This window comes from Apostichopus japonicus, chromosome 19, assembly GCF_037975245.1.
Source record: "Apostichopus japonicus isolate 1M-3 chromosome 19, ASM3797524v1, whole genome shotgun sequence".
NCBI classification, from domain to species: Eukaryota; Metazoa; Echinodermata; class Holothuroidea; order Aspidochirotida; family Stichopodidae; genus Apostichopus; species Apostichopus japonicus.
Genome location: NC_092579.1, coordinates 10,816,678 through 10,831,544, shown reverse-complemented (window position 1 = coordinate 10,831,544; position 14,867 = coordinate 10,816,678). Strand labels below are relative to the sequence as shown.

General features: G+C 37.5%; 1 protein-coding gene and 1 long non-coding RNA gene across 2 annotated transcripts in view; one reads left to right on the top strand and one right to left on the bottom strand.

The window, feature by feature from the left end:
• Window positions 1–14,254, bottom strand: part of LOC139959654 (uncharacterized) — a 39,262-nt gene extending 25,008 nt beyond the window's left edge. Inside the window, exons 1-4 of the mRNA XM_071957450.1 lie at window positions 13,713–14,254; window positions 13,251–13,592; window positions 12,445–12,762; window positions 1,170–6,508 (exon numbers count right to left, since the gene is read on the bottom strand). Of these exons, the coding sequence (XP_071813551.1) occupies window positions 6,441–6,508; window positions 12,445–12,762; window positions 13,251–13,592; window positions 13,713–13,938 (954 nt within the window). The 5' untranslated portion in view covers window positions 13,939–14,254 and the 3' untranslated portion in view covers window positions 1,170–6,440. The remainder of the gene's footprint in view (window positions 1–1,169; window positions 6,509–12,444; window positions 12,763–13,250; window positions 13,593–13,712) is intronic.
• LOC139959674 (uncharacterized) overlaps window positions 1–14,867 on the top strand; it is a 254,502-nt gene that overhangs the window by 126,723 nt on the left and 112,912 nt on the right. The window lies entirely within an intron of this gene.

Genomic DNA, 14,867 nt, shown 5'->3' with positions numbered 1-14,867 from the left:
ATTCTGTGACGTTATCACACTCGTTTGGAAGGTGGGGAAGTTTTCCATAGAACTATTAGTTTTGCAAGTTTCTTTCGATTTTTAGCCTCAGTTTGAAAATATGGCCAGTTAAGCACTCTAACCATTTTAGTAACCGGTAGATAGCTATTCAAACATCTTACATCACTGCTCATTTATTAGCCGTGCTGCTGGGGTATATTTCTTTATTATTCACTTTTTTTAAAGGATGAGTATATCATTTACAAAAGGGCAATGAGCAGCCTAGTAATGAACAAATAAGAAACCAGAAAGTCAAAGATTAAGTGATTCCTTGCCCATAGGAGAAATTTTGTTAGGGCTTTGATTTCAACTTGAGAGATTTGGATATATCATGTTTGTAGGTTATTCACAGTTTGGGCTGTATTGACCTTCACCAAAACAATAGGGTTCATTAATTGATATGGATCATCGACATACCAAGTACATATATAAATCTTATTGCTTACTACAAAGATACTGGCCAGAGAAAACCTACAGGAACTCATCAACTTACGCGAAATGCAGCTCGTATACCGGTTTCGTTGCGACAGTCTTGTACGGATGCTTGATCCGGACGACGAAATGATACAGACTTGCGCATCATCATCGTAGGGCAGAAACATGTATGTGATGACAGTATGGTCGATGTTGGGTACCGTAGAATGGGTTTTCTGAAAACTACTTCTCTTGACCTCAAAGGAAATTTGACACGCATGAAATTCCACAGCGATTTTGTTCTCACCAAAGGTAATCTACGTGCTTTGTTTGTACATTAACGCAATTTCACTTTTAGAGTAATTTTTTTAGAGTAAAGTTTTTCAGAGTTTCACCTCTGCTGACCTCAAATGACTGTTGACCCGTGTCCAATATAATAGGGATCTTCTACACAATATGTATGGGCCATCTACATACTAAGTATGAAATCCTTCCAAGTTACCCCACCTATAAGATATTGTGTTTACAAACAGTTTAAGAGGTTTTTAGTTTGACCTCTGGTGACCCCAAATGACCTTTGACCTCCACCAAAAACAATTGTAGTCTTTTTCTTAATATGGGTTACCCACGTGTAGAGTATTAGTTAAATACAAGCTTCAATTATTGAGATATCGTGTTTACAAGAAAGTGTCACATACACACACACACACGCAAACCCACACAATCACCATCGCATTGATTTCTTTAGCCTTTGGCAAGGAATCAAAAAGAGGCCTGTTTCTGGAAATAATGCCCCAGAGAACTACAGCAACTGAAATACAATGACTCAGACTTTTCTATTTTATTCTTTTTATTTCAAACCAAAAATATAGTATAAATGTAAAAATACACGAGGTACACAAAATATGAATATATAGGTTAAGAGAAAAGATGTGATAAGGAGCTTGAAATAAACTTGATTGAAATGTACTGTAAAAATCATTACAATCCCAGCTGCCTATACCACTCCACCCCCTCCGAAGACTTAATAATAGTAATAATGATGACAACGACGACGATGATTTTCTAATAATAATAATAATCATGATAACGATGATGATGATGATGACGATAATAATAGTAAGTTACTATTATAGTAACAACAACAATAATAATACGAATGATGATAATGACAATGACGATAATCATAATAAAAGTAATAATAGTAAAAACAACAACAACAATAATAATAACAACAATAAGAATGATGATGAATAATAATAATAATTAAAGGCATTTATACATTAAGTCGCCCATGGATTGGTGTACCTGAAACTCTCGACCCGCCCACCCTCCCCACCTCACCCTCCGCTTTTCTTAATGGATGTGTGCAAGTTATCATGGTTCACTATTTCACTCAACAAATGCTGTAACATGCTTGGACCACAAAAACACTGAATGCTCCAAACCACCGTACTTCAGATGTTGTCAGCAACTGTTTCCATCGTAGAGGCATTTCAAGTAACACACTTTGCATTGAATTGGTGCCTTCATGAATAAAATGTAGTAAAATAATCGAATAGTTAGGAAGCAATACAATATATTTTGTAGATTTCAGGAAGTTAAAAAAAAAATCAACAGCTTTTCATAACTTTCTGCAGATCATTTCTCATGTTTTTGCTTCGTCGTGGCTCCTGCTTCAAGGTGTCCTGGGTATTACAGGGTATTACACAAAGTCATTGCCCACGAAACCATGAGTATGAAGCATTGAATTCAATGAATTTTAAATTATTTCTAGAAGTTTATGCTCTTACTCATATGCTATGATGATGCTATGATTGATGGGTAGTTCTCAATTAAAAAAGAACAAATTAAAACCATTAGATAAAGACAATCATTTCACATACTGAGAGGTGCCTTGTACTTACTGCCTTGGTCAGGAGAGAAAACCCATAGGTTACCTTCATGTTTAAAGTTAAATCTCAATTTTTCCATTTCTTCTTTGTTTTAAATGATTTGCTTGTAACCCTATCAAGAATACTGTTTCCCAGAAGACATACTGTGGTTATGCTTCTAATTGGCAACACCTCTCAGGTTTAGTCAGATACCCCCAGCCAGGCGCGTAGCCAGGAATTTGCCAAGGGAGGGGCGAAACTGTTGGCAAATTATCAGAGCCGTACATTCGGCATTGCAAACTATCTAAGCGTAGCGTCACCATGATTGGCGCGAAGCGAACAACAACATTTTGCCTGAAAATGCCTCCCAGGTGGCTGGAAAAGGCACTTCCCAGGTCTTGTAAGTTGCATCTTAGCATTTACTCTTTTAAAATTACTAGCGATATCATAAAAACATTAAACAATTTTTTTTAAATGCTCAAGGGGGGGGGGGGGGCGGCTGCCCCCTTCGCCCCCTTTGGCTACGTGCCTGCCCCCAGCCCCTCAACCTCCACCCTAAAGTACTACAAAGTGCTGACTGACAGGTGGTGGTTCCCAGTGTCAGCCTCTATAGAATAACATACTTGTCCATACATTTGAGGGTATTTTGCCACAGAGATTAGTCAAACTTTTGGCTTTAAAGGTAGTCAGTATAGGCCCCAAATTATAGCATGCTATAACTGCTAGAAGTTTTCAAAGAGTACTTTCCTGGAGGTCTTTACTATACAAACTGTTCTCAGAAATTGTTAAGGAACACACAAGATTACTAAATGTCCCAGTTAGGAAATTTCCTCGAAGTTTGTAATAAAAAAAGTTTAAGAATTTTGACCAAAGGTGATCATATTTGAATATCTAGCATAGTTGGGGCCAATATAGTATACCTTTTAGAGGAACCCCACCTGGAATTAGTGATTTACTTGAAACACTCTCAATGCATATCTATTTTCTTTACCGGGCCTCTATATTGCACAAAACATTTTACTCATTAACTTTTTCCTTGCAAGAATATATAGAAATTCCAAGAGACCTTTACATAGCCACAGGAACAGTGACACCAATTTAGTTGTTCATTATGCTGTCCCCAATTCCCACCCCACTCACTTCCTCACATATTGTCATTTGGCAATATATTATCAAGAGATAATTGCTATTGCAGTTGAAGTCTCCTTTTCACTGGACACTGCCTTGATATACCATTCTATATGAGATCAATCTCACCTTCTAGTTTACAGACACACTCACTATGCACAACATAAGCTCAACAGTATGTGGATATGAATCCAATTATTCATAAAGTACCTGCACTTTTTCTTTTTCTTTATATATTAGTTATCTGTTCCAGTAGTTCAAAAGTATGAAATGGCAACATCCAAACATGTTTCCTTTTAACAGTTGTCATTTCATTCCTGTTTCCCTCCACACTAATTTTGAAATTAATCTGCTTAATTCTCACTCCTTCTTATTACGTAAACCCTTTATCATTTACATCAAAATATTCATTCTTCTTCTTCCAAATCCCTTCATCATGCTTCTGAACTTGTCATTTCAATCTTGTTTCCCTCCACACCAATTTTGAATTTATCTGTCAAATGTTAACATTATGCTGTAAATACATTACTAATCAGGCTTACAAATATTCGTGTAGTTGAGACAAATATTTTGTGCTTCCCAGCTGATGAAAGCTTTTGCTTTTCTGTAAATTTGTAACATAAGGTTTACAGAAGGTCCCGGGAACAAAACTGGTCTCACAAATAACCAAGAAGGGACCGAAACTGGAAGGAAGGGTAATGATCATATTTAAACAAATGATAAGGCTCAGAAATGATCGGTGATAATACGCTGCATATAATAGTTTTGCAGATACAATCATTTTATTTTAGCAGAAAATTTTTTTGTTAATTGTTTTTTTTTTCAAATTGGCAAGTCTAATGATCTTTTCCTACTTCCAGTCCTGGGGAATGGTTTTGTTCCTCTGTGTACTAACATTTTATATAATAATATAAAAAAAATTATGTATTGGGTAATTTATTTAATTACTAGTTACAATGGTATTTCAGAAATATGCTACTCCATATTGATCAGCAAAAGGATAATCATATACAAGTAACTTATGTGTTTATTTTGACTTTGCATTCTATTCAAGATCGTGACATTGGAAATGCAACACCATCAGCCACACCAACTCAGCAAAATAACAAGAGCCAATGTAATCAACCATCAAGATCTGAAGGTTCTCTAGGATATCGTCTGCTTTGGGCCCAGAGAGAACTAAGGAAAATTAGGAAATAGAAGGCAGCTATTACCAAAAGCAAGAAGGAGGAAGGTGTGTTTACAGGTTTGTTTGCTCCTGACCAGATCAAAGCCATAAGTAGACAGAGTACCAGGGGACACAAATGGAGCAGCACTACAGTGAAGAAAGCTCTCCAACTGCGCTTTGCTTGAGGCAGGTGTTCTGAATGAGGTGTTCCAGAAGTTGACCATAAAGGTAGGAGCAACGAAGGAGCATGAGCGAGAATGCTGCCTGACACTCGACGAGATAGATCAATAACGCCAAGTGTTGAGTATGATACTGCAAGTGGTAAAGTCCTTGGCAATGTTACACTTCCAGGACATGTTGGCAATGCTTCTCATGGCCTAGTGTTCATGTTGAGTGGGGTAACCACTCAGTGGAAACAAGTGGTGGCCTACCACTACACAGGCTCTTCTTATGACGGTGCTGTCGTGAAGCCATTAATAATGGAAATAATTCAAGAGGCGCACAAGATAGGTCTACTGTAAATGTGGCTGCAGTAACCAGTGACATGGGAAGCATGAATCGAGCAACCTTGCAAAGTTTTGGCATCATCTGTGGAAAAGAATGTGTAACTGTTAACAAAATTCCACACCTTTGTCAGCCTCATCGCTATCTTCACTTCTTGGCAGACGTGCCGCATGTGTTCAAGAACCTGAAGGCAGCATCGATTACTCACAAAATCATCACCATCCCAATGGATATAACTGCAGCAAACAAACTGCCAAGTAATAAAGTAAGTGTAACACCTGTCCAAGATCTCTTTAGTTTCCAGCAGAACAAAGTTTTGAAATTGGCCCCAAAATTTACAGAAGCAACACTGAATCCTTCTCATATCCAGAAAATGAAAGTATCACATGCAGTGAACTTTTTTAGTCATTCTATTGCTGCAGCATTACGATTCCTTGTTGAATGTGAGGGTCACTCACCAGATGTGCTTACCACTGCATTGTTTCTGAATGAATACAACTGGTGGTTTGACCTGATGTCAAGCCGACATCCTGTTATGGCCCTGAGTAAGGTGAATCCAGGACAATATCTAGCGGCTATCACAGCCCTATCTAATATAATAAAGATGTTCAAGACAATCAAAATTGGAACTAAAGGTTCTTGGAAGCCAGTCCAAACAGGCATTATTCTGTCAACACAGTTAATTTTGGACCTTCAAGAAGAACTGCTGGCTATGGAAATAAATTCCTCCTGACATCACGTTTCACCCAAAATTGTTTGGAGAATCTATTCAGCAGTGTCCGCTCAAAGAACCTAATCCCTTCCCCAGTTGAATTCAAGTATGCCCTGCGCATCATAACTGTCTCCCAGGTCTTGAAGACACCAAATGCTGGAAACTATCAAACCGATGAAAACAACTTCCTTGCCGATTTCAGTTTTGAAATGCCAGACCGTTCAACATCAGATGACATTCCTGAGGTGAACATTCATCTGGGACTAACACCTGACCCGATGGCCGCAGATGAAGAGAACAGCTTATACTACCTAAGTGGTTATTGCATATCTAGACTGAAGCGAAATGATAAGCACTGCTCAAGCTGTTTGGACAGCATTCAATCCACTTCCCCATCATCTTCCATTTTGGCTACATTAACAAGCTATTAGGAGCACACTGAAGGTAACCTCATTAATCCAAATCAAAATGCTTTCCAATACCTCAAGACCGCTGAAATGACCTTCAGGAAGTATAGCAGCGATGACCTCATCAACATGGGGAATGCCAAACAGTTGACCTTGGCTTTCGATGCAACTGCAACCTGCCAATTTCCAGAGTGTCACAACATCAAACTGCTTTCAAGAAACCTGAATGTCCGTCTCCACATCTTTTGTAAAAAGTTAAGGGCTGAAAATAAGACAGAAATTCAGCGTAAAAAGCCTGGTGGAGAGTTGGGTAGTAAAAGCATGGCAATGAGGCATGTGTTAATAAAATCATGAAAATAAATCAGACTTGAAGGACATACGTTTGTCATAGTATTTAAATCCAAATAGATTTATTTTCAGTATGCTGTTCTGCCTGTTCAATACCCTTTCTGTAATTGTACCTCAATGATTTGTCATTAACTAGGCTTCTCACATGATGTATACTGTACACAATGGTCAACGGCACAAGCCTACATGTGCATTCTATGAATGCGATGTTTTACTACTGAACTTTACACGTTGAATGCACCCTGTTAAATGTGATTAAAAGTGTCACTTGACAGAATGAAAACCACATGAAATAATATCACCCTGTCAAGTAGATACACTGAAGAAGCTAAAATCTCATTCTGATTCAGAACAGTCTGGAGATTATAACACGAAAACCATGAGATTGGTTTTTAAAAACTAGAGAGGAATCAATTTTTAACCTCATAGTGATCACAGACTTTTTTCTGAAAATCGTTTTACGTGCAAAGTCAACGGGTGTAAAATTGGCAAAGTTGACTTGCTTGACGGAACCCTTGCACCTTTAAAACAAGGGAATTAGCCCGGTGAGGGGGTTGTGATAAATTTCGTATATATCCTCTAAACGTTGTATGAATTTTAGGGCGAAAAGATGTCGCGATTTTCCGTGGGGGGCCGAAAATGTCAACCTCTCAGTGGTCACGGAAAAGGGAATTAGCCCGGTGGGTGGGCGCGGGTCGTAATAACTTTCGTAAGTGTCATTTTTTGGGAGCTGCTTCCATGAGTTCATGAAGTTCTTGATGGAACCTGTTCATTTCCAGATCTGAGGCAGCAGTTGTAGGAGCATTGTTGAATGGTTGCCCTAGTGCTAGCCTCTATGTAATAATACGGATTGATATTGGTCTTCATTCAAGTGCTGATTTTGCTACATCTTTGTGCACCAAGAATTCAACACCTTTTTGATGGTATGATTCCTCCCCGCTGTACCATATTGTGGGACCATCCACCGTGGTTGTCTCACCTGTGGTTGTCTACTTTAAATAGTACTAATAAATATATACCAAGTGAAATTGTCTAACAGATATAGGGGGAAAGTAACAGTGTCTTAAAGAAACATTTTAGGTTAAGGATAGGTAAAATCACAAAGATTCTCGCACGCAGACATAGCTTCTTTCAAATGTAAGTAATTGATGCTCCCCTTTTGTAGTCTACCAGTCTTATAAAAGATGCAATACTCAGCGTGAAGGGCAATTTAAACTTGTAAAAGAAAGTATCAATGTTAAGCACAATGGGATGCAATTTGCAAGAATCTCAGTGGAACGTCATATGTAAAATCAAAAAAAAATTGTAAGGATGACAAAGATCAAATTAAAACCGAAGAAAACATCTTGCTTTGGAAACCCAAATTGCTTATTGAAGAACCTATGCTCCGCGCCTAAATAAAAAATAGAGGTAAACGTGCAATCCCAAAAGAGATGTTGCATCGACTCACTTCTCGATGGCAGAAAGTATAAACACAAACTCGTATCAGCTATATTCGTTAAATGAAAGAGCCTGTTAGTGGGGAGAATTCTATTTGCATATTTCAAAATTTAAATTATAATAAAACAGAGTCCCTGCGTGAACCAAGGAAATCTCAAAATGCGCTCCCAATCATTAACCGAATTGTCCCTAAACTTCGTTTCCTACTTTGACAAGGCTGTTAGGCTTTTTACCACATTCGAAATAAAACGACGATAACTAAACTGAGATACAGACGTAGACTGGATCGCATTTTAATGGAATACCTGGTTCGGGTTTTGTGGATCAACTCGCCCAACTTGTATCTAGTCGCCAAGTTGTTGGTATACTAGATACCAGGCCCCAGTATATAAATGAAACACCCTCGACAGGAAACTTGTTATGAAATCTTCCCCATACCAAGGCCTCTCGTTTTGATCTAAAACATCTCAAACATATACACAAGACCATGATTAAAAAGATGTTCGTTGAACACAATGTTATTGTCAATTTTAATGTAAGAATTGTTCCAGATAATTTCATTGCCGGAATCCTTATGTGGCTCAGTATATGAAACATCACTCCAAGCATGATGAAAGTGTTTGAAATGGACACATCCGACATCTTGCAAATACAATTACAAATAAAGTTCAAAGTATTAGAAAGAACTCAATCATTTTGATTCATCTTCATCTGGTAAATATGGGAAACCCGTTCATATATAACCTACATCTTTGTACGCAGCAAGATCCAACCTAAAATTAAAAATCAAACGTTTTTAATAGAACCATATATAATGCTAGTAATTACGGTAAATGCAGACATGGTATGACGGAAAAGCATAAAATGGTGCACTTTGCCAAACATAACCCCGGTGAATTTATTTACACTTGAGCATTGCTATGATACTATTAAGAAAAAAGGCTACGAATGCACCTCTTTACGAAAGCGCTCTAGTGAAGGAGATCTCCCTCCCCATCCCATGCTTTCCTTTAACCATATAGCTTACTCAGTTCTTCCAATATCTGTCCTCGACTATCATTATTGCAAAGAATAAATACGGACGTCAAGGTACACAACAGAATTTACCAAATGGATGGAATGAATCATCAAATGAACACAGTACCTTACCACTTGTTTTATGGAAATGACTACCAGCTCACTTGCTAATCTTTGTACGAAGTAAAAAATTACAATGAATATACTTGCCAGAGAAAATTATATTACAATAAATATACTTGCCAGAGAAAATTATTGACAATTTCATAGCACTTTTTAATGGCTATGGATATAACTTCCAACAGATGCTAATTGACTTGTGTATGCAAGGGCGTATGAACCGGGGGCCGGCGGCGCCAGCCCCCCCCCCCCCAGTGAAAAATATGAAGGAGCGGAAGTATCATTCCGCCCCCCCCACTTCGCAAGTCAGAAAACCCCTTTTTCATTTCCAAATGAGAAAAAAACTCATTTGAAGCACCAAATTGCATCTAAGGCCAGGTGAAAATGCAAAATTATATACAAAATGGAGTGGGTGGGCTGAAGTGTGCTATATTGCACCAAACTGCATCTGAGGCCACCTGGAAATGCAAAAAAAATCCAAAGAACTCAATCATTTGTCCCCCTCCCCTTAGACCCCTCCCCCAGGCCGGCCATCAGTCTTCGCCCCCCCCCCCCCACCTAAAAGTACCTTCCTACGCCACTGTGTGTATGCATGATGATTCCTCTTCAGAGAGTGAAGAATCGCTGTTTGACTTTACATTAGGTTGATTATCAAGTGCCAGACCAGTAGGTTCAGGCATGCCTTGACTTACATTATCATTTACGAATACATTATTCTAACATTGCTTGCAGATATACAAAAGTAGAAAGAATTTCTATTCTCTTTGACATTTATGTAAATTCCTGGTGCAGTCTTTCTTGCATACCCACAAGACAAAGTCCCAAGCCTTTTGTTATTAAACAAATAATGAATGGTTATGAGTGCAATAGTGCAAATATTTCATGAGTTGAAAGATGGAATGTTCCATTCAACGAGGCGCAGCCGAGTTGAATGGAACTAATTACATCTTTCAACGAATGAAATATCTGCACTATTGCACGAATGGAAACCTTTCATTATTTGTGTTATACAACACCTTCAAATTTGGATATAATTGGATGTAAAATGCACTCATGCAACAGATTGTTTTGAACAGACAGGTTTCTCTGCTCTCTTACCATGAAAAAAAATGCTATCAAAAAAAGTATAACCCATGCATGGTTCTATAGTTCATAGAGTGGAATAGAGCGGATTTTGCATGCAATCAACGAGCAATTGACCAATCAAATGACCAGAATACAATTAGGTGTTGTATAAAATAACATAACCACCGTTTGGCCTACTTAGCAAGTCTAATAGAGTGGTTATAGGCAGTAGACTATATATTTTGGGCTAGAGCACGTACTTCCAACAATTTTGGATATGTGTGGTAGCATCGAACTCACTTAAGCTAATTACCATTTCATTACCATATACGCAGTCATTGTCACTCCTAGTCCTAGTGCGTGCATACACTCATTGTCAATCAGTGAAATTCAAATGCCGTGTGAAGGTTATATACTATATGACTATGCCGACTCTTCCTCGTGTGCGCTTATACGCAGGGATTAGAGCTAGGCTATGCGCTTAGGTACAATGCAGTACATATATCGCGCGCACTCGTTTACAAGTTATAGGCTAGACCCGGACGCGAAAGGGGAACAGCGTCACAAAACTGGGACTTTCCCTTTCAAGTTCCCATTTTGAACGAGTTATCATCGCGCCGCGCGTTAATTACCGCCGTTTAACCCTGTGTGGCACTTATACATTTGAGGAATTTTTAGACATAGGCTTAGTATATGGTTAAAAGGGATCCTTCCTTTGCCAACCCGTGCAGTGGATGCCGTCGTTGGGTGGAGTGTAATGGGAGGGGCTCAGAATTTGTTTGATTATGTAAGGTAGCTTAGATGCAGAATGGTGCTAGCTTTGGCAAAGATTTGAACTGATTATATGATTTGGAATTCTCAGGCGACAGTGAGTGTTTCTTACTTTTCGTTTTGTTTATTCAAAACATTCTTTTTTGAGAGACTGTGGTCAGGCACCCCCCCCCATCTGACTGCTTCCCGTGGGGGACCGCCACCCCCCCTAGCCCACGCTTATTACGCCGCTCAAACGGACACCTTACAGTTCCAAAAACACGTACTTTTGATGTGCCCACCACCATCTTGCTTTCGGTAACCGTTACGGTACTGTCTGTGTCAAAAATTAAAGTCCACGAGTAGTTTCAAGTTCATTTTTCGAACAGTTCCTGCAAGTTAACATTAATGAAACTTACACAAAATACACTTTCATTTATGTTAAGCTGCTGGTTGAAAAAATCAAAATGATGAAATATGGCCTTATACGGAAACCTTACAGTTACGAAAATACGTAACCTACGTTGAGCCCGTCTTGAGACGAACTTCGACGAAAACGTCTCTCGAACATAGGCTATATCGAGATATATTCCAGGCAACAGTATCGATAAATGGCACACTGAGATGTAACATTTCCAGAGGGATTTCGGTTTAAATATATATATATATATATATATATATATATATATTTATATATATATATATATATATATATATATATATATATATATATATATATATAACACTAGTAGTAGCTACTCAGAGTAGTAGTTACTCACTAGTAGTAGTTACTCAGAGTTTCACGCGTTGAGAGATCTTCAGACAACTATAGAGTTGTCTGAATAAATATATATATATATATATATATATATAAATATATATATAAATATATATAAATAAATATATATATATATATATTTATTTATATATATATATTTATATATATATATTCTTTATATATTTTATATATAATATATATATATTCTTCATAATACATATTTTTTTATTAAACATTATTTTTTATTAAACATTAGTATACATATTTATTTCTGCTTTTGTCTAACAATATTTCAATATAAGTGCATGTGGATTTTCTATATAAAATACAAAGCTTCCCTGTTATCTGTACAACGGTTTTGCCTTTGGTCGGCCGAAGCGTGGGAACTCCGTTCCTATATCCCTATCTGCATTATTGACAACAACCATAGATTCAAAGGTCATATAAAGCACTTGTATTTTTCTTTTGGCAATACAATTTTATAATAAGGTTAATATGTAAGTTTTTGTATTGTTCGTGTATTTACAAATGTTATTGCTTTTAATGTAAAAGGCCACATTCACTCGAAGCTAGCACTAGCTAGTCTATCCATGCAAACGATGTAAGGCAAATTCACTCTCCATGTTTCATATAGGCCTAGGCCTAGGCCAAGTTGTTTTCCTAGTTTATATTATACTTACTCTTTGTTTCCACAAGAAATCCTTGGTCTTGTGTGGGCTTGGTAAAGCTGCTATCAGCGAAACATCTTAATCTGTCAAATGTCGCACTTGTCAAGTTATAAACAAAATACCATGTTGTTTGGTTCCCCTCCAGCTTTATTTGTGGAACTAAGTCTGTGTTCATCCATGGCTTGTTTGAATAATCAGTATACTTTTGTAATGTAACATTAACAGGTGGATATCCTTCAGAAATACACGTTATGTTGACACAAGTATAACGTTCTTCAATAATTGATGTAGTTGACGGGCTTGGAGGTTTCCATACTACAGTAGTTGTACCTGCAATAACAACGATAAGAATGATATAATGGACATATTTTGTTTCATATATATATATATATATCACTGAAAGGAATAACGAAGGAAAGGATCAAAGACAAGATATGATTCATGCAGTAACTTCAAAACTATATAATATTCGATTTTTAAGTTAACCGCTTTATATACCGTAACCGCGAATTTGCCAGTTTTGATGTAACTGAAAAATATCAATTGTCTTTGATCCCTGCCTTCGTTATTCCTTTAACTTTCATGCTCTCACGTTTTTCCTTCTTCTTCTTCCTCTTCTTCTAAACAGCACAAGAAAGCTTTAACAATATCATTAACAGATATTGTATATCATTAACAGATAGCAAATTGGTTTGAATAAAACGTATGCCTTATTTCTAGTATTTTAGAAACCATTTAATGGTGCGGATCACCTGTTACGTCAATGTGTCGACAAAAACAAGTATTTAGTTTAGAAATATGGAAGCAGTGTGACATACCTTGAACGTTTATCACCCAACGGCATGTCTCCGAATATCCTGCTACCGTGGGAGTTTTTTTACATACGTAATTCCCAGCATCATTGAAAGTAACATTCTTAATGTGCAGCGTTGCAGTTCGCTTCAGGGGTGTTATGGTGTAGAATCTTTGCCCCTGGGTATCAGACACATGTAAAGATTCATGTGGATCGTGTAACGTTATTATGTTCCCATCTTTCTTCCAAGTTAGTACATAATTACTGGTAGATGAACTAAACGAACATGTAATTTTGGTGGAGAAGCCAACTGTTGCCAACCTTGCATTCTCTGCCTGCCTTTTGGTGATGCGTCCATGTGAAGAAACTAGAAGAGAAATGATTTCGGTAGAAACTCGTTAACATCGACATAACACAGACTCGTTCCAACACGTTCACTACAGTACATAACTCAAAAGATATAATGAACACAAATATTTCTGCTTACCCGATGCCTCTGATGGCTGTAAGGCAAGTGTTCCCATAAAGAACAATATGCCCGCCATGATTATTGTACCAAACATCATTCGTTGCACTGGCGACGTGTTGGGCACAACCAAAATAACATAAAATAGACTCTGCTTGGTCTTAGTGAATGTAGTTTCTTGTAAAGTTTGTTTTAGCCTTCTGTATACTGTAAGTGCAGACACCCCTTCGTATCTTAGCTCCTGCATGCCTAGCTAACACCTATACTTAATTTGTGAGCTGAAAACTGCTTTAAAGTGTTCTACGGAGTCTCGAAAGTGGCATCTGAAAAAATTTGTTTCGATCAAAAGTTGTTTTCAACCTTCCGAAGTCTTCACTTGTATTGGGATAGTGTTAGCCTAATTGGGGTGTTTGTGCGCAGCTGAATGGGGGAAACCTTTCCTATATGACAGCAAGGAATGCGGCTGACAGACTTTATGTGAACCGCAAACTTTTATTTATATATTTAAAGTATATCACATTATGTCAGCCAACTGGGGTCTGTATAATTCGCAAATATGTTACACGGTCAGATATTGAAACAACCATTTAATTAAGCCCTCTTGGTCGTCTTGAATAACATCCAACAGTTGTTTATCCAAGGAATTTATTTTTGGCCAAATCAGAGCTCGAAAATGAAACATGTTTTCGACACATATCCTAATGTGAATTAGGCTTATCTAAAGATAATATAACCATATCTCCTAACCCTTTCACTTCCTCCATTGCGTCAGTAAAAGATGCAACTTTCAATTTCGCTCTTTTAATGAATCCTTTCAGTAAAGACACATAAAGAAAGAACTCACTTAGCAAATTTCGTTTGGATTAATTATGCTGCTCTGCTTATTAAATAGGTTACCGTGAGTTAGCATCAGTAAAGACAAAATTACCTTTTCCCCTTTCAGGTTACAAGCAAATCATGCCAGATTTCTTGAACCGCATACTTCAATATGACGTTTTATTGTTGTTTAGCCATTGCTGATATGAATTTGCCAAGTTTCTGACATCTGGTGACATAAGTTGCCCTAGTACACAAAAGAACCAGAGAGATATATAGAGTATTCTGCGGAACATTGCCTTAAGTTGTTTCGTATAGACCGCAGAGTATTATTACATGTATCACTCATGCGCGGATACA